The 21,099-nt window shown below is 44.0% G+C and overlaps 2 protein-coding genes across 3 annotated transcripts in view; one reads left to right on the forward strand and one right to left on the reverse strand.

Moving 5' to 3' along the window:
- ccdc39 (coiled-coil domain containing 39) overlaps window positions 1–21,099 on the reverse strand; it is a 167,215-nt gene that overhangs the window by 118,121 nt on the left and 27,995 nt on the right. The window lies entirely within an intron of this gene.
- LOC116980103 (succinate receptor 1-like) lies at window positions 10,991–12,173 on the forward strand. Its single transcript, XM_033032212.1, has one exon. It carries the CDS (start codon window positions 10,991–10,993, stop codon window positions 11,987–11,989), a length of 999 nt encoding a protein of 332 aa, XP_032888103.1. The 3' UTR covers window positions 11,990–12,173.

Below are 21,099 nucleotides of genomic sequence, written 5' to 3' on the forward strand. Positions count from 1 at the left end.
GTTGTATTGATCTATGTACTGAAATGCCTGAAGCCTTTACTGTGTACCGACCAAGGACTGTAGTGTTATCATCAAAAATGATAAAAGGAGGGAATGAGAATATCCTGGTTATGTAAGGAATTGTAGTGTAAAGTATTTTATTAAGTAAAAGATTAGCTTGACGTTTTGGGTTCTGAATAAACTGAAGTTTTGTAATTATGTACCATATTAGAGGAACTATGGGGATCAGGAAGTCAGAGGCCTGCATACCAAGCTTTTCTGATAGTGCATCCTGTTATGCCCAGGGAAAAGACAATTAACAATAGTGAGAGAGGATGTGTTTTCTGTGACTCGTGAATTTCTGTAAACAGAAATCTTCTGTGCTGTTACTGATAATGATCCTTATATTTTTTAAGAAGGAATTGCAAATGTTGCAAATGTAAGTTCCTGTTGTTTAGGGGTTTTGTAACTAAAGATTGTGATTGATTTAATCACAGTATGACAAGTGTATTGTATTGTGACAAGTATGCTTTGAATGGGTTCAGCCTGATTGATTTGAGTATTGTGTTGAATGTCATTGCTGCAACTCTGTATAAGCATGTCACCATGTTTCCAAAATACTATAAAATATCCTGTATGTCTTCGTTCATTAGAGTGGTGGCTCAGGAGAGTCAAGTGCCTGTTGCATACTTGACTCTGTATCCCTGACACTCTCGCCGGCTGATGATCAGTAAAGCTTGAGTTGGTTTACCTAACCCATTGTGAGTTGTCTGTTTTTAAGAAGTCAACCTTAACAAATTTTTCTCGGCGCATCATTCAAAGCTGGTTAAATCCCTTTACTTTTAGACTTCATGGAAAGGGAAACAATTTATTTTTATACTGCTGCCAAAATTTGCTTCTCAAAACTGTAAAAAAAGTGTTCACCAGAGAAAGGAAACAAAAACAAATCTTCAACATTTCACGAGTTAAGTGACCATTTGATTCTTTACCTTAAGCATTAGCTTTTCGGAACTGTACAGCTAACAGATGAACATTGTAAAATATAACTAATCAACCTGAATAAAGATAAAGCACAATTGAAGTAACCAATAACTCAACATGAGCCTTACTAACAATCTAGAAGATATCCATGTACTCGATCAATGAATTAATGGCGTTATGATATTTCGTTGCTGAGGTAAACAAGTAAATATTTGGATTCTACATGGTTACTTTATTGTCACTGTATATTAAGCCATCTAATAGTCATGCATGTTACAAGCAATCTCTGCATTAAGTGCCATTTGGGTTGCAGAAATTAGCTCTTACAATATTCACAAATCAGTGTCAGAAGTTTAAGACTTGGAATAAAACAGGGCTCGAAATTAACGGTTGCCCGGGTGCCAATGGCGACCTAAAGTCCCGCCGGGCAACCTAAAACCGTGCCATTTTTCCAGACTTGGCAAGCACCCGGGACACCTATCGTTCAACTCTGAGCGGGGCCCCCTCTCTAACTCTCCCTCTGTCACTCTCCGTCTCCGCCCGCAATCCGTGTTCGGGTCTCCGTTCTCCGCCCGCTCCTCATCCGCCGGCACGGCAGGCCGCCTTGCACATACGCACTGCCACGGCCTGCACACCCTTCCCCTGCACACGCGCACAACCACGGCCAGCACATCATAGGCCCCCCTGCACACGCACACTGCCACGGCGACTGGTCAACGGCGGGCACTTTCTCCCTCCCTTTGCATTGTGGGAGATCTGGCCGCCATTGCTGTCTGGTCGCCGCCTCGCCGCGACCACTGAAAACTAATGCAGAATCACTCCCTGGAACTGGAGTAACTCCTTGGAGTAAGTCTTACTTCTTGGTTTCCTGGTCCTCCAAAAATATTCCAAATGGAATTTAAACTGGAGTGGACCCACCACCACCAAACTCTGAACAATAACAGCCTATTGCACTTTATCTGTTTATTTATTGTGTATATGGTCTATGATGTATAGACACACTGAACTTTTACCTCCTGCTCTGTATTATGTTTACATATTCTATTGTGCTGCAGTAAGCAAGAAGTTCATTGTCCTATCTGGGACACATAACAATAAAACTCTCTTGACTCTTGACTTGGACTTAAGCAAAAAAGGGCCTTGGGGTAAAAAGAGCTACATTAAATTTAGTTGCGTCTGGTTGGGTAACTATGGTAGGGTGAAGACTATTCCATGCTTTAATTGTGCGGGGGAACTCCATGGAGCAGCCAGCATCTCTGGATAGAAGAAATTGGTTGACGTTTCGGGTCGAGACCCTTCTTTAGATTTCCTCTGGTTTTAGTGTTTTTAGTTTATATTTAGTTTAAATTAAATTAAAAGATACAGCGTGGAAATAGGACCCTCGGCCCACCGAGTCCACGCCGACCACCGACCACCTGTACGCTAGTTCTGTCCCACATATTAGCGAGGTAAGTCAAGAGTCAAGAGTGCTTTATTCTCTCCCGTCCCAATTAGAACAATGAAATCCTTACTTGCAGCAGCACAACAGAATATGTAAACATAGTACTCTGTAAACAATGTTATAAACGAGAAAACAAAACAGTGTATATTTATATATGAATATATAACTATATATATGTGTGTGTGTGTGTGTGTGTATAATATATATACCCACACACACACACACACACACACACACACACAAATTCTCTCCTGGGATTAATAAAGTTCTATCGTATAGTATCGTGTGTGTGTAGGAAGGAACTGCAGATGCTGGTTTAAACTGAAGATATACTCAAAAAGCTGGAGTAACTCAACAGGTCACACAGAATCTCTAGACAAAAGAAAAATATTAAGTTTTGGGTTGAGTCTGAAAAAGGCTCCTGCACACCTTTGGAATGTGGCAGGAAACAAGAGCACCGGAGAAAACCCATGCGATCTAAGGGAAAAGGAGCAACCTCCATGCAGACAGCACCCATATTCAGGATCAATTCTGGGTCTCTGGCACTTTTAGGTAGCATCTTTATGGTCACTGTACTGCCCCGTAGTCTTGAACTGAATTAAAACATATAGTAGCTGTAAAGGGGGACATAGCGCCACTTAGAGGTTTAAGACTGAAAATGTATAGTTTCTAACCAAAGTTATCAAGGTATAATTTTTTGTGTGTTGGAAAAGAAAATATAGTGGCACACCAGAGATCTGTGTTCGATCCTGTCCTCAGGTTTTGTCTGTGTTGAATTTGCACATTCTCCCTGCAAGCGGGAAAAAAAAGGAAGAGGCGGAGACAGCAGGCTGTGGAAGAGCTGAGAATGAGAGGGGAAGGAGGAAGAAAGCAAGGACTACCTGAAATTGGAGAAGCTAATGTTCATACCGCTGGGGTGCAAACTACCCAAGCAAAATATGAGGTGCTGTTCCTCCAATTTGTGGTGGGCCTCACTCTGGCCATGGAGAAGGCCCAGGACAGAAAAATCGGATTCGGAATGGGAGGGGGAGTTGAAGTGCTGAGCCACCGGGAGATCAGGTTGGTTATTGCGAACTGAGTGTAGGTGTTGTGCGAAGCGATCGCCAAGCCTGCGCTTGGTCTCACCGAGGTTGATCAAACGCTGTATAATCCAACAACATTTTTGTTTGGAAGTGAAAAGAAATAATAGAAATTGCATTCATTGCAACGTGTAAAAAGAGTTGAGATACTGTATTATAATTTTACTGCATGTCATTGTGGTATATATCATGTCTTGATTGGTGAATCTGTTTAGTTTGTGACTTTATTTGAAGCAGAAATAATATGTGAATGCTTCATTGAACATAATTCTGACTGGTAACTACGCACTTTGTCCGAGCACATTATCACACGCGTCATTCAAGCCGTCTTAAATGACCACCTAAACTTTCATTTGGCAACCTAAAAAGCTGCCCGGCTGGCATCAGAGAAAATAAGTTAAGTGAGAGCCCTGACACACAGTTTCCCTGATGGTTGTTTTTTGGATTCAAAGAAATTAGTTCATCACAGGTTTCAACACTGTTATTTCCTCTTTTCTCTTGCTGCCTTCCTTTTCTCAGATACTCTGTGAAGCTACAACCCAAAGGACCGATATAATAACTAACTGAGAGGACAGCCAGCTTCTCCCAGGATCCTGATACCAAGCAGAGAATAACATTTCACTGGCCGTAAGTATTTCTCTTGTTCTAATTTTACCACCTTTCAGCTTTTATGAAAGTGAAGGAAATAGACAAATATATCTGTGGCATTCAAAAGAGACAAAGATGTAGTACTTTAAAAAAAATTATTTGTAGATCTTGAGGGAGAGCGTGGGAAATGGGATTAGCTGTATTGCTCTCACATGTATCCAGCACAGATTTAATGGGCCAAGTGGTCTCCTTTTGTCTTGTAACCTAACTGCAGTTATAAGGTCAAACCAGGATAGAACCGTCACAGTGAACTGTCTTTGGGATGTGGGAGGAAACCGGAGCACTCGGAGAAAACCCATGTGGTCACGGGGAGAACATACAAACTCCATATAGACAGCAACCGTAGTCAGGATTGAACCCAGATTGCTGGTGATGTAAGGCTGCAACTGTACCGCTGCACTACTGTGCCAACCCCATGGATAATGATGGTAGCCATAGATGAGGTATCGGAAGCCTGGATGGTTAATGGATTGTTCAAATTGTGCCTTTATTTAGTATGACCCTGAACTCTCCCTGTCTCATTTTCAAAAGCCTCCCATGTGCCAAATATCCCACTGGCAATTAACCTTTGCAATGTCAAGGGCGGCACAGTGGTGCAGCGGTAAAGTTGCTGTCTTACAGCATCAGAGGTCCAGGATCAATCCTGACTATGGGTGTTGTCTGTACAGAGTTTGTACGCTCTCCCCATGACCTGCATGGGTTTTCTCCGGGTGCTCCATTTCCTCCCACTCTTCAAAGATGTACAGGTTTGTAAGTTAATTGGCTTGGTAAAATTGTACATTGTCCCTAAAGTGAAGTAGGATAGTGTTAGTCTGTGGGGATCACTAATCGGTGCAGACTCGGTGTGCCGAAGGGCCTGTTCCGTGCGGTGTCTCTAAACTAAATTAAACTAAAATAAACCATCAAAATTAGCCTCTCCACAATTTAGAACTTCAACTTGTTTAACGAATCTGCTCGAATTCTTTGAGGAAGTAACAACCCGGGTGGATAAAGGGGAACCGGTGGATGTGGTATACTTGGACTTCCAAAAGGCTTTTGACAAGGTGCCACATAAGAGACTATTGCTAAAAATAAAAAATTATGGGATTGGGGGTAATATATTAGCATGGGTAGAGGATTGGCTAACAAATAGGAAGCAGAGAGTGGGGATAAATGGTTCATACTCGGGATGGCAACCGGTAACTAGCGGGGTTCCGCAAGGGTCGGTGCTGGGACCCCAGTTGTTCACAATTTATATAAATGATTTGGAGGAGGGAACCAAGTGTAATATATCAAAATTTGCGGACGATACAAAAATGGGAGGAAAAGTAGGGGATGTGGAGGATAGGAAGAGTCTGCAAAAGGATATAGATAAGCTAGGTGAGTGGGCAACAACTTGGCAGATGAAGTTTAATACTAATAAATGTGAAGTCATTCACTTTGGGAAAAAAAATGATAGGGCAAGTTATTTTCTAAATGAGGAGGAGCTGCGTTGTAATGCAACGCAAAGGGATCTAGGGGTATTAGTACATGAATCACTAAAAGTTAGTATGCAGGTGCAGCAAGCAATCAGGAAGGCCAATGGAGTTTTGGCCTTTATTGCTAGGGGATTGAGTATAAAAACACGGAGGTCTTGCTGCAGCTGTACACAGTATTAGTGAGACCACATTTGGAATACTGTGTACAGTTCTGGGGTCCATACTTAAGAAAGGATGTACTAGCCCTGGAGGCAGTGCAGCGAAGGTTTACAAGATTAATTCCTGCAATGAGGGGATTGACATATGAGGAAAGGTTAAGTAGGCTGGAACTCTACTCTTTGGAGTTTAGAAGAATGAGAGGCGATCTCATTGAAACATATAAGATCGTGAGGGGCCTTGATCGGGTGGATGCACCGAGGATGTTCCCAATGATCGGGGAAACTAGAACTAGGGGACATAGTTGCAGAATAAGGGGGGGCTCTTTTAAAACGGAGATGAGGAAGAACTTCTTCACCCAGAGGGTGGTTAATTTATGGAATTCACTGCCCCAGGGAGCAGTGGAAGCAGAAACTTTAAATATATTTAAGACTAAAATAGATGGTTTTTTAGCTGCCAAGGGGATAAGGGGCTACGGGGAGAGGGCAGGGATATGGACCTAGGTATGGTTAGTATAGTAAGACCTGAGTGATCTCCTGGACAAGTGTCGATCGCCTGGATTGGGGTCGGAGAGGAATTTCCCGGATTTTTTTCCCGAATTGGACCTGGGTTTTTATCCGTTTTTTTGCCTCTCCCAGGAGATCACGAGGTTTTTGGGGTGGAGAGGGGTGATAGCGGTATAAAGGGGAGGGTAGTGTCTTGTGTTCTGTGTCTTGTGTCTACTGTTTGTGGGTAAGTGTGTCTGTTTAGTGTTCAGCCATGAGCGAATGGCGGTGCGGGCTCGACGGACCTGGTGGTCTACTCTCGCACCTACTTTCTATGTTTCTATGTTTCTATGTAACTTGTGGCCCAATACTTCCATAACTAATAAAAGCATTTTGACCATAATAACCAACGAGGAGGTTGATTGGAACAAGGACTTGTTTCCTCATTGTAGATCTGATGCATGAAAATCCCCTTGAGGAGAAACCATGAGATGTAGATGTGTGTGTGTGGTTATGATTGAGGGCTTGCATGACCAGAGGGTTAAGAATGCATCTTTACATTTTACTGTTGGTTGTTTGTGTCCCTTCCACCTTACAGGTTGGTTATACTACTAGGTTTATTCCTCTTTAATATGAGGGCACTTTTAACTTTATTTTGCCACCATCTCAGCTCCACGAACTTCCTCTCCACGTCAACGGTGCTGCATCTATTACCATGGCAACTGCATCATGCTTTGCCATAGAAACTGTGTCATGGGGCCGTGCAAAGCACTTCACCGCGGTAACCATGCAGCACGGTCCACTGCAGCAACGGTGTGTCCGTTCGCCATGGCAACAATTCACCATGGCAACCCCCTATGCAGACTTCACCTACAAACTTGTCTCCTGGTGACAGCACAAGTCTCTATGGCAACAATTCAACAAGCTTCGTCACAGCAACAACGCATCACCATGACTGGCGGTATAACTAATTTCACTGTGTCAACACCAACTTTTCAAAAAATGAATGAACTGCAATTGTAAAGGAGAAATATACTGTTGTGATATTCACCATTGTTCCCCAGACTATTCTGGTAAACAAATGAAGAAGGGTGTTGTCAGAGATAGACTCAAAGAGCTGGAGTAACTCAGCAGGTTAGGCGGCATCTCTGGAGGACATATATAGGTGACCCTTCAAGAAGGGTCCCGACCCGAATCATCACCTACCCTTTCCCTCCAGAGGTGCTGCCTGACCCTCTGATTTACTCCAGCACTTTGTGTCTATCTTTGGTATAAACCAGCATCTGCAGTTCTTTGTTTATACAAGAATGGTATTGTGTTCAGTTTTGGCTGCCTTGCTATAGGAAAAACATTAAACTGGATAAAATGCAGAGAAGATTTACAAGAATATTTAGGACTCAAAGGACTAAGTCATAGGGAGAGCCTTGGGCAAGCTAGGACTTTAATTAATTAGAGCCCAGGAGGCTGAGCGGTGATCTTACAATGGTGCATAAAATCATGAGGGGCATAGATAGACAGAATGCACAGTCTTTTACTGAGGGTAAGGGAATTAAAAAGTAGAGGGCATAGGTTTAAGTTGAGTTAGGAAAGATTTTAAAGGGTAATTTTTCACTCAGAGAAGGTGGTGAGTGTATGGAGGATGCTCCAAGAATAAGTGGTTGAGGCAGGTACAATAACAAGATTTAAAAGATATTTGGACAGGAACACGGGTACAAAAGGTTTGGAGGGAAATGGGTCAAACATGGAAAAATGAGACTCGCATGGATGGGTGTGTGTGGGACTGGATGGGACATATTGGTTGGTGTGGGGAAGATGGGTCAAAGGGCCTGATTCCACACTGTATGACTATGAATCTATCTGCTTCCACCCTCTCTCACTAACTCATTCCCTCTCTCACTGATTCACTCCCTCACTGACTCGCTCCCTCATTCCCTCCTCTCCCACTTTCTCTTTAGCTGTAACACCATAACTCTATAACACTAAACAGTGAACCTTAGTTATAATGGACCATAGAGGTGGGGGAGAATGGTTTCCGTTATTGCCAATTGCAGGTAAGAGTTGGTGGTGGCAGTGGCAGTGGCAGTGGCGGGCCCCTAAGCACTTACCCTGTCACTAACTCTAAGAATTTTACGATTCATATTTCTGGACTCTCCTGTGTCGGCTCATTCTAATCAAACTCAGGTCTCTCTTTCAAGTGATCTATTTACAAATCTTGCACATACAAATCCGTGCGGTGCCTTCTGTTAAAAAGTTTAAAACAGAAATGTATCAAGTATCCAATGTGAGGTCTCTACAATAAATCATAAAATTACAGCACAAACTCATTGCTTATATAATCCAGTCCTCTTTAAAGCCAGATTAGCACATGATTGTGTATGAAGGAACTGCAGATGCTGGTTCATACCGAAGATAGACGCAAAGTGCTGGAGTAACTCAACGGGTCAGGCAACATCTCTGAAGAAAATGAATAGGTGACGCTTCAGGGACGGAACCCGTCTTCAGTCCTATGCACCACTGTGCCGCCCTGACCTGCATTTTATCTTTTGTGCACATCAAAATCCCAATAGCATCAAGAGTCATATTATCATATTTTAATATCGTATGCCCTGAAACAGAACAATGAAATTCTTACTCTTTGCACCTGAACAGGTTTTTATACACAATACTCAATAGAAAATGGAATAAAAAAAATAAAGAAAAAGGAAGTTCAATAAATAAAGAAACTAATACAGTGCAAAAACAAACAAAGCCCAGGTTCCTAGTTCAACCCAAGCAGTTCGTAGTTTAGATGTATTTAACATGTTGTGTTTTCAGCAATATTCTGCATTTTTCTTTAAAGAGATAATGCATGAAAACAGGCACTTTGGCCCACCGAGCCTGCACCGACCAGCAATCATCCCGTACACTAGCACCACACACACGGGACATTTTACAATTTTACTGAAGCCATTTAACCTACAAATCTGCACATCTTTGGAGTGTAGGAGGGAATTGGAGCACCCAGAGAAAACACACACGGTCACGGGGAGAGCGTACAAACTCCATACAGACAGCACTCATAGTCAGGAATGAACCCGGGTCTCTGGCACTGTAAGGTAGCAATTCTGCCGCTGCACCACTGTGCCACCCTACTTTATGGCCAATGAAGTAGATACATAGTTGAAATGCAGAAGACACAGCAGCCATTCTTCACACAGGATAGTTCAAGAGTGCAGCCACCCACATCGACAAATTCGAACAAACACTTATTGGAGAAAATGAGAGGGTTACAGGAAGATAACAAGCGTGACACATATACAATAGGTTGAGAGTCTTTGAATTCCTTGGCTTTAAGTAAGAACCGTTTTCCGTTGTTATCTGACAATCAAACAATTGAGTAATGGCAAACCAGTTACATCCTGACTCAGTGAACTTTTATAGAGAGAAACTGTAAAATGGTAAGTATACACATTGGGGCAGTGGTAGCGTTGTTGCTACACAGTGCCAGAGAGCTGGGTTCGATCCTGACAACAGGTCCTGTCTATATGGAGTTTCCCCGGGTGCGCCGGTTTCCTCCCACATATCAAACATATACAGGTTTGTATGTTAATTGGCTTCAGTAAAAAATGTGCCTAATGTGCAGGATAGAATAGTGTACGGGTAGACACAAAATGCTGGAGTAACTCAGCGGGACAGGCAGCATCTATGGAGAGAAAGAATGGGTGGCGCTTCAGGTCGAGACCCTTCTTCAGACTGATCAGTCCTTGATTTAAACCAGCATCTGGAGTTCTTTCCTACACTAGTGTATGGGTGTTCGCTGATCGTCATGGACTCGGTGAGCGGTGTCCACGCTGTATCTTTGAAACGAAAAAAATACAAACAATAGAAGCAAGGTACTGCAGATGCTGGTTAATATGCAAAAGCACACTGCGTGCTGGAGTAAGTGGGTCTGGCAGCATCTCTGGAGAACATGGATAGGTGACGTTTCGAGTCGAGACCCTTCTTTAGACTAATGAAGAAGGTTGATAGAACCACGGATAGATAGATCACTTACCCTTGTTCACTAGAGATGCTGTCTGACCTACTGAGTTACTCCAGCACTTTGTGTCCAAATGCTGAGTATCAGTCCATATATTCCAGTCTAAAAAATGACAACTATTTCTTGAAAGCTCTTAGCTCTTCCCATTACACACTTAGAATGGTGCAGGGGTAGAGTTGTTTCCTTACAGCACCAGAGACCCGGGTTTGATCTTGACTACGGATGTTGTCTTTACATAGTTTGTACATTCTCCCTGTGACCGTTTTTTCCCGGATGCTCCGGTTTCCTCCCACACTCCAGGGACGTACAGGTTTGTAGATTAATTGGCTTTGGTAAAAATTGTAAATTGTCCCTAGTGTAGGATAGGGCTAGCTAACGGGGACCACTGGTTGGCGTGGATTTGTGAGGGCCAAAGGGCCTGTTTCCGCGCTGTATCTCTAAACTAAACTAAACTAAACTAAAATTTTAGGTAGACAAAAATGCTGGAGATACTCAGCGGGTGAGGCAGCATCTATGGAGCGAAGGAAATAGGCAACGTTTCGGGTCGAAACCCTTCTTCAGTCTGAAGAAGGATTTCGACCCGAAACGTTGCCTATTTCCACCGTTCCTTAGATGCTACCTCACCCGCTGAGTTTCTCCAACATTTTTGTCTACCTTCGATTTTCCAGCATCTGCAGTTCCTTCTTAAACTAAAATTTTGCTGTGCCTGTATTGAATTGTATCTGTTCTTCCTTGTTTTACAGGCAATGGACAACAGCTGTTTGGACATCAATCCCCAGTTGGACAAGTACTATCTTACAAGTCTATACGGAATACAGTTTGTTTTGGGACTTGTGGGCAACATTTTTGTAATATGGGCGTATTTGTTCTGTCTGAAAGAGTGGAAGTGTTGCAACATCTACCTTTTCAATCTATCCATCTCAGACCTGATCTTCACCTGCATGCTCCCCTCGCTTATAAGCTACTACAGCAACGGCAACCAGTGGGCCTACGGTGTTCACGCCTGCAAGATTTATAAATGCATCCTCCACTCCAACATGTATGCAAGCATCTTGTTTCTCACCTGCATTAGTTGGGATCGGTACCTCCTGGTCACAAGCCCCTTGAAAGTCCACTGTATTCAAACAAAATTCAATGCCATTATCATTTGTTTATGCCTCTGGACTTTTGTTACAGTGGAGGTAATTCCTATGTTCACCATTTTTAACAGTGACGGAACCACAAACAATACAACCTCCCATTGTTCTGACTATGCCAGTTCAGGAGATGCCAAGTGGAATCTGATTTACAGTTTGTACCTCACTGTGTTTGGTTTCCTCGTGCCCCTGTGTGTCATGTTCATCATGTATGTTCGAATTGCCCGCGTCTTGAAGAAAATGGGTCGGGAAAACAGTCAGATCAGGGTGAACAAGCCTCTCAAGATGGTCATACTGGCCATCACTATCTTCGCCCTGCTCTTCACACCCTACCACGTGATGCGCAATGTCCGCATTGTGTCCCGACTAGACAGCATACGCATGTCCAAGTGTGGTGTGTCTGTTGTGAAGGCTATCTACACCATCACCAGGCCAGTGGCGTTCCTCAACTCAATCACCAACCCTTTTTTCTACTTCATGACAGGCGACAAATTCAGGGAGCAGGTTGTTGACAAGCTGCAGAGCATCTTCTCAAGAATACGGAAGGCCTCAAATAAGAATGAAAATAGCCCCGACAACGTCGTTAAGTTCAACAAAACCACAGTATGATCTAGTTCTGATGCGAAACAAAATATTGATAGCCAGAATATTAGCGGTAACGTATTGTTCTTTCAAATGCTTTTTGAGGTTTTTTTCTGTCGCCCGTCCTAGGAAGTGGCACTGTTGCGCCGCAGGTTGAGCCGCTACCTCACAACGGAAGAGACCCGGGTTCGATCCTGACCTTGGGTGCTGTCCGTGTAGAGTTTGTACGGTCTCCCTGCGACTACGTGTGTTTCTTCCGGGTGCTCCGGTTTCCACCCACATCCCAAATACATGCAAGTTTGCAGGTTAATTAGCCATTGTAAATTCTCCTAAGTTTGTAGGGAATGTATGCGAAAGTAGGATGACACCGCACTAGTGAGTACGAGTGATCGGGGGTCGGAGTGGACTGAGTGGGCCGAAGGGGCTGTTTCCATGCTGTGTTTTTCAATCAATTTCAAAGAAAACTGATAAACTTCCCCATGGTAGTTAGTATATGGAGCGAGCTACCAAAGGAAGTGGTTGAGGCAGGAACAAGAACACCTTGTATAAGACTTTCGGACAGGTATATAGATAGGAAACATTTAGAGGGATTTGGGTCAACCGTGGGCAAATGGGACTATCTTATCGACATGGACCAGTTGGGCCAAAGGGCTTGTTTCCGTGCTGTACAACTCTATGACTCTGCGTATCCAGATTGTATTACTCAGCTGCATTTGTATGGCGATTTACTGTGACAATTGACTCACCAACTTGTGCGTCTTTAGGATGTGGAAAAAAACTAGACCTCCTGAAAGAAATGCATAGAGTCACAGGGAGAACGTGCAAACTCCACATACAGACAGCACCCGAGCTCAGGATCATTGGGGGTGAGTCGGTCGGGGATCTCTCGGTCAGTTTCTGCCAAGTCTGGCCAAGCGAGCCATTTGTGGGTCACAGCAGCGGGCAGCCGAGGGCTCCACCCAGGCTGACTGCCCGACCCTCTTCCGGGTTTACGTGTGTGCCCAGGTGCCCCTGGAGACAGAGACGCGGTGTCCATGGGCACAGTGGCTGCTTTCCAGGACCGCTGGGCGCTGCAGGGGCTAGAGTGCTTAATGGGAGTAACAACGTTTTGCTTTGATATTTATACAGGTACACCATCGATTTTCTGGCACCCTTGCAGGATTATCCATTTTGCTGGACCAATTTAGGTGACGTAATAATAGTTCAGCAATATACCTCTTATGCACTAATTTACCCCTTCCATGTCTCTAAAGCAGTGATGACTGCTAAAAACTTAAGTAAAGAATCAACAATTAACAAAGAAGTAAACAATTAACGCTTTCTGGATGAAGGCAAGACTCCTGAAAGAGCATGCACCACATGCAAACCTCTCATAATTTTGTCCGGATTAAAGGAGGTGCTGGACCATCAGTTGCTGGAAATCGGTGGTGGACCTTATGTAAATTCCCTATTTTTAGATTAACATCTCCATGAAATAGCATTTTAATTATCATTTTTACCTGTGAATTAACTCTTTTGTAAAAAAATAACTGCTTGAACGTCATTGAAATGTCATTAAATGGCAGAAATGTCCAAACATTTTGCCCCATTTTAGTCAGATATCCCATCTCCCCAAATTTACCTCCAATTCCAGATTATCTATTCTAGTTTTTATGTACAAAAAATAAAATAAAAGTGCTTTTCTAATTTTGTAACTTCCCATCTTGAAATATTTTAATTGTACTGTACAATGTTGAGTTCAACTTATTATTGTCACGTGTACCGAAGTACAGTGAAAAGCTATTTTGTGTATTGTTTCTCAAGGATACCTGTCTTTTAATGTGGCCTGAAAACCATTGTGCCTTCTGATTTATAATAATTTGCTCTTTAGTGTTTGTATTATTACTTGTATGATGTTTATTTTGCACATAGATGTCAGAATAGATATTTGCCTTAATATTTAGCCGATCCCAATTAATATCGGGAAAATTGAAATCCCCTGGATGATGTAACGACAATATTCTATCATTATTGCAATGACACCTCCTCTTTTACATCCGCCTTCACACTTGAGAATTCTATAGACACAACACCATTATCCCCTCCAAACTGATCACCAAACTCATTGACCTGGGCATCGACCCGTCCCTCTGCAACTGGATACTGGATTTTCTAACCAACAGACCCCAGTCTGTTAGGTTAGACAACCACACCTCTTCAATCCTCACCCTGAACACCGGCATTCCACAGGGCTGTGTGCTGAGCCTTCTCCTCTACTCCCTCTTCACCTACGACTGCACACCTGTACATGGTACTAACACCATTATCAAGTATGCAGATGATACAACGGTGATTGGCCTCATCAGCGACAACGATGAGTCGGCCTATAGGGAGGAGGTCCAGCTCCTAGCAGCATGGTGCGCTGACAACAACCTGGCCCTTTACACCAAGAAGACCAAGGAGCTCATTGTGGACTACAGAAGGTCTCGGGGTGGCACGCACACCCCCATCCATATTAACGGGACGGAGGTGGAACGTGTTTCCAGCTTCAGGTTTCTGGGGGTCAACATCTCTGATGACCTCTCTTGGACCCACAATACCTCAACACTGATCAAGAAGGCTCACCAGCGTCTCTTCTTCCTGAGGAGACTAAAGAAGGTCCATCTGTCTCCTCAGATTCTGGTGAACTTCTACCGCTGCACCATCGAGAGCATCCTTACTAACTGTATCGCAGTATGGTATGGCAACTGCTCTGTCTCCGACCGGAAAGCACTGCAGAGGGTAGTGAAAACTGCCCAACGCATTACTGGTTCCTCACTCCCCTCCATTGAGTCTGTCCAGAGCAAGCAATGTCTGCGAAGTGCGTGCAGCATCATCAAGGACTGCTCTCACCCCAACCACAGACTGTTTACCCTCCTCACATCTGGGAGGCGCTACAGGTCTCTCCGTTGCCAGACCATCAGGTTCAGGAACAGCTTCTTCCCTGCGGCTGTTACCCTACTTGACTTTACACCTTGGTGATTGCCAGTCACACCACCCCCCCCCCCCCTCCTCAGACACTCCTTCCCCCAGTGACTGATCTCCCCCCCCAAAAATTGCATTATGGCTACTGTATATACATATATATATTTACTGTTCCATTATTCTGTGTTCGCAATTCTGGGTGAGATGCTAACTGCATTTCGTTGTCTCTGTACTTGTACACTGCACAATGACTATAAAGTTTAAATCTGAATCTGAAACTGAATCTGAACTGAATCTGAATCTGAAACTGCAGATGCTAGAATCTTGAGCAAAGCACTGGAAGAACTCAGTGGGTCAGATAGCTGTAGACCTTTAGACTTTGGACTTTAGAGATACAGTGTTGAAATAGGCTCTTTGGCCCACCGAGTCGGCGCCGACCAGCGATCACCCCCGTACACTAGCACTATCCTACCCAGTAGGGACAATTTACAATTTTTACCGAAGCCACCTAACCTACAATCCTGTGGGTCTTTGGAGTGTGGGAGGAAACCAGAGCACCTGGAAAAAACCCACGTGGTCATGGGCAGAACGTACAAACTCCGAAAAGACAGCAACTCTACCGCCGTGTAGCTGTACGCCCAGGGAGCTTCTTAGGAGGGAATAGGCAGGTGATGTTTCTGGTCAGGACCCTTCTTTAGATTGATTGGAGTCGGCAGAGAGAAAATTAAAAAAGAGAAATCGATACAAGACAAAGACTGACAAGTGATAGGTGGACAGAAGATAGCCACAAAATGCTGGAGTAACTCAGCGAGACAGGCAGCATCTCTGGAGAGAAGGAATGGGTGATGTTTCGGGGTCAGGTCTTGAACCGAAACGTTACCATTCCTTCTCTCCAGAGATGATGCTGCCTGTCTCACTGAGTTACACCAGCATTTTATGTCTATCTTCGGTTTAAACCAGCATCTGCAGTTCCTTCCTACACAAGTGATAGGTGGATACAGATGAAGGAAGGGAGGGTTCGATTGGCAGTTGGGTGGACTAAATGTCAAAGGCTAGAGTTGAAAAGGAGAGGGTGTCGAATGAGAGAAGAGGAGGAGTGAAATGTAAAGATGGAGGGAGAGATGTGGGTGGAGGGGATATGGGGGTGGGGAAAGGGAAAGGGCGGGGTGGGGGAAAGAGGAAATAAGGGACTCAGAGATGGGAGAGAAGTGTACGTTGGAGAGATAAGGAGCAGGTGCCTACATCTAATGTTGAGTAGCAAATCCTGCACTTCTTCCAACCATATCTCTGAAATAATTTAGTTTAGTTTATGATTGTCATGTTTATCAAGGTAGTGTAAAGCTTTTTTGTCGTGTGCTATCCAGTCAATGAAGAGACAATACATGATTACAATCAAGCTGAACACAGCGTACAGATACAGGATAAAGGGTATGTTATTTAGTGCAAGATAAAGACAGATAAAGTCTGATTAAAGATAGTTCACAGATCTCTAGTGGATAGATGGTAGGTCAAGACCGCTGTCCAGCTGGTGAGAGGATGGTTCAGTTGCCTGATAACATCTAAGAAGAAACTGAATCTGAAGGTATGTGTTGACAAACTTCTGTAACTCTTTAGTTTAGTTTAATTTTGTTTATTGTCACGTGTATTGAGGTACAGTGAAACGTTTTTGTTGCGTGCTTTCCAGTCAGCAGAAGGACATTACATGATTACAATCGAGTCATTACAGGGAGATAGTGGTTCAGCACTGCTCTCTGGCTGTGGTAGGATGATTCAGTTGCCTGATAACAGCTGCAAAGAAACTGTCCCTGAATCTTGAGGTGTGGGTTTTCACATTACTATACCTTTTGCCTGATGGGAAAGGGAAGAAGAGGAAGTGGCCAGAGTGCGACTTGTCCTTGATTATACCAAGGCAGCATAAGGTATAAATGGTGTCAGTAGATGGGAGGTTGGTTTGTGTGATGGTCTGGGCTGCATCCACAATTCGCTGCAATATCTTGTGGTCTTGGATAGAGCTGTTCCCGAACCATGCTGTGATGCGTCCTGATAAAATGCTTTCTATGGTGCATCTGTAGAAGTTGTTGAGGGTTATTGGGGACATGCTGAACCTCCTAAGCGTTTTGCCAATCAACACATTCATGACCTCAATTCTGTTCCAGATTGTCACCCAATACATTGGTATGGACTTGTTGAAAGGCAAAAAAAAGCAATTCTCTGTCAAATGTCCAGAAAACATCCAGGAAGAGGTTGCAGAGATTAAAGATCTGTTGTGATTTAACTGGAATTACTATCATAAATATATAAGCTTCTTTATCCACTGCAAAGGACAAAGTACTAAAGGACTCAGCGGGTCAGGCAGCATCTGTGGAGAGAGTAGACAGGCATCGCTTCAGATCAGGACTCTTCTGCAGACTGAGAGAGTAGAGGGGAGAAAGACGATACGCGGTGTTCTGTTGTTGAGGTAGGATATGAGTTGTGACGGTTGGTTCAAGACCTTGATAGTTGCAAGAAAGTAGCTGTTTCTGAACATTGTAAATCCTCGTTATTACAGACCTATTTATATTGGATTTCGGTTTTGGCAGACTGCCTACCGACTTTCATCGTCAGGCTGGGCTGCCAACGTCACCCCCAGCCCGCACCACCTCTGCAGCCACTTCTAGGCTGTACCTACTGCCACCACCCCCGGTCCACATAGCTTCCTCATCCACTTCGAAGCTACGCCTGCCACCGTCACCGCCAACCCTTCCCTGCACTCTGGCCGCCTGCGGGCTGCGACCATTGACTCCACCCATCCTCGCCTCAGCCCCGGCTACCAGCAAGCCAGGGCCGTCAACTCACCTGGATTCCAGGCCGAGTTCAGGACCGAGAGTCTGAAGAAGGGTCTCAACCCAAAACGCTACCTATCCATGTTCTTCAGATTACTCCAGCACTTTGCGTCCGTTTGTATATAAACCAGCAACTGCAGTTTTATGTTTCTACTATTTACACAATGATAGTACCCACTCAGTTATAGATGTCAATCGGCAATAACAGACACCATTCACCTCACTATGGTCCGTTATAACGAGGGTTTACTGTGTTTATTAAAATGAAAGGGCATTCTCACCAGTTGAAGAGGAAAATATAATTTATGCTCCAATTAATATTGTTTCCTCCGCAAAATATACATAAGAAGCAATTTGTTAACCACTATATTTAATTGGCAGCTGCTTTGTATTAATTCCTTTGAAGAAGAATTATTTGGAGTCATGGAGTGTGCAGATATACAGCACTGAGTAAGTGCCATATATCTGCATGGGCAACTGCCCTATTCCAAGAAGTTTGGTGACATTTCAGGTCAGGACCCTTCTTCAGACTGATTGGAGTAAGGGGGGCACAGCTGGGAAAGAGAGGTGGCATGGTGGTGCAGCAGTAGAGATGCTGCCTTTACAGCGTCAGAGACCCGGGTTCGATCCTGACTACAGAGTGCTGTTTGTGCACAGTTTGTATATTCTCACTGTGACCACGTGGGTTTTCTCCGGGTGCTACGGTTTCCTCCCACACTCCAAAGACATACAGAGCTTCGGTAAATTGTCCTTGGTGTGTAGAATAGTGCTGGTGTTATTGAACGGGGTGATTGCACAGACTCGATGGGCCGGAGGGCTGTATCTCTAGAGTCCAAAATAAAGGTGGAGGTGGGACAAGTGATAGGTGGATACAGATTGGAGGGGGAGGGGGGGGCTGATGGATGGAGTAAGTGATAAAGGCTAGAGTAGAAAAGGAGACAAAAGGGTGTCAGATGAGGAGAGGAGAGGAGAGGAGAGGAGAGGAGAGGAGAGGAGAGGAGAGGAGAGGAGAGGAGAGGAGAGGAGAGGAGAGGAGAGGAGAGGAGAGGAGAGGAGAGAAGAGGAGTGAATTATGAAGCCAGAGGGAAGGATAGAAGGATATGGATAGAAATGGATGGAGGGGTGGGGTTGGGAAAAGAGAAGGGCCCATGCTGACAAAGATGCCCGATCTGCACTAGTCCCACTTACCTGTGTTTGGCCCATATCTCTCTAAACCTCTCCTCCCCATGTACCGGCCCAAATATCTTTTAATTGTTTCAGTGACTTTACCACCAAGTCCACAATGACCAGCAATCGACAGTACAATCGCACTATCCTACACACTGGAGACAATTTACAATTTTACCAAAGCCACTTAACCTACAAACCTGTACGTCTTTGGAGTGTGGGAGGAAACCAGAGCACCCGGAGAAAATCCATGCTGTCACGGGGAGAACGTGCAAACTCCGTACAGACAGCATCCGTAGTCAAGATCGAACCTGGGTGTCTGCCGCTGTAAGGCAGCAGCTCTACCGCTGCACCACCCTTAATGGATACCTGCTTAAATTATCTCCTCTGTCAGGTCGTTCCGTCCACCCACCTGTGAAAAAGGTGCCCCTAAAGTTTCTATTAAATCTTTTCCCACTCACCTTAAAAAGATAGAGCAAGATCCTTGATAAAAAGAGAGAGCCAGACATCTTTCAGGGAAGGATTTGAGAGCTTAGGGGAAAGGCAGCTGGAAGTATGGCTGTGATGGCTTTGTGAATTCTTTGTTAATGGAATGAGATTCCAGAAATATAAAGAATCGCTAACAAACATGGAAAAGTACTCTGGAATGAGGGACCACGTTGTCATTCCTGCTCCTATTTATTATCATCTTCTGTTTACTTTACTTTGGAGATACAGTGTTCAGCCTGCCGAGTTTGTGCCAATCAGCGATCATCCTGTACAATAGCACTATCCTACACTCTAGGGACACATTTTTAATTTTGCCAGAACCAATTAACCTAAGAACCTGTACCTCTTTGGAATGTGGGAGGTAATCGGAGCACCTGGAGAAAACCCACGTGGTCAGAGGGGGAACATACCAGCTCCATACAAACAGCACCCATAGTTAGGATCGAACTTGGGTCTCTGGTGCTGTAACTCTACTGCTGTGCCACTGTACTTCCATGTGGAGAAGATTTATGAGGATGTTACTACAACTTTTAGTTTAGATTATTTCAATTTAGTCTATTGCCACCTCTACTGAGGTACAATGAAACGTTTTTTGTTGCGTGCAATCCCCCTCAGTGGAAAAACTATACATGATTATAATCGGGCTGTCTACAGTGATACATGATAAAGGGAATAACATTTAGTGCAAGATAAAGTCCAATTAGAGATAAGCTGAGGGTCTTCCATGAGTTAGATTGTAGCTCACGACCGCTCTCTATTGTTGATAGGGGCTTGAGGGGCTGAGTTATAGGCAGGCTATAGGCAGGCTGTATTGTATTGTGTATTGTGTATTGTGCTAGGACTTTATTCCTTGGAGCGCAGGAGGCTGAATGGTGATCTTACAGACACAGAGGTGTATAAAATCATGAGGGGAAGAGATATGGTGAATGCACTGAGTCTTTTACCCAGAGTAAGGGAAACAAGAACCAGAGGACATGTTTAAGGCGAGAGTGACAAGATTAATATTCACTTGAGGGGTAACTTTTTCACGCATAAGTTGGCAGTTACATGGAACGAGCTGCCAAAGTTGAGGCACTTACAAGACATTTGGACAGGTATATGGAGAGGAAAGGTTTATGGACCAAAATGAAGTAAATGGGATAAGCCTAGGGGACATCTTGGTCGGCATGGACAAGTTGGGCTGAAGGGCCTGTTTCTGTGCTATATGATGCTATGACTATGCCGATAAGTAAATAGACAGCCAACACTGTGCCAAACGCACCAAGTTTCAAGTGACCTGGTTAAGTTTGAGACAATATCCAAGGTAGCAACCGTGTGAATTAAGTTGTGTGAAGGTACAAAGACAATAAATTCAAGATAGACTTGTAACTCGATGGGTCAGGCAGCATCACTTGAGCAAAAGGATGGGTGACATTTCGGAGACCCTTCTTCAGACTCTGCAGATGAGCTCAGAGGGGCAATAGCAGGTAGAAACAATGGGTCTGCCAAGGTTTGAATAGTGAATAGATTCAATCTTCTCTAATGCTTAGGGAAATTCTCTTTGGCACAGACAATGGAATAAATACAAGTTCTTCTTCTATTGTCTTTCAAAATACCTAGTGGCCGTTTCCTCATTCTTTGTTGAAAAGCAAAGGCTGACACATGTGTTTACCTTGTTTGTGGATCTGTGGATCTGTGTTTTATCCAGGAACTAAGCGCATGATACAGAGCGCACTA

The sequence above is a fragment of the Amblyraja radiata genome, chromosome 13 (genome assembly GCF_010909765.2).
Source record: "Amblyraja radiata isolate CabotCenter1 chromosome 13, sAmbRad1.1.pri, whole genome shotgun sequence".
NCBI classification, from domain to species: Eukaryota; Metazoa; Chordata; class Chondrichthyes; order Rajiformes; family Rajidae; genus Amblyraja; species Amblyraja radiata.

What these genes read in the sequence shown, in the direction of transcription:
- LOC116980103 (XM_033032212.1), top strand. Translation starts at nt 10,991, where the DNA reads ATGGACAACAGCTGTTTGGACATCAATCCCCAGTTGGACAAGTACTAT.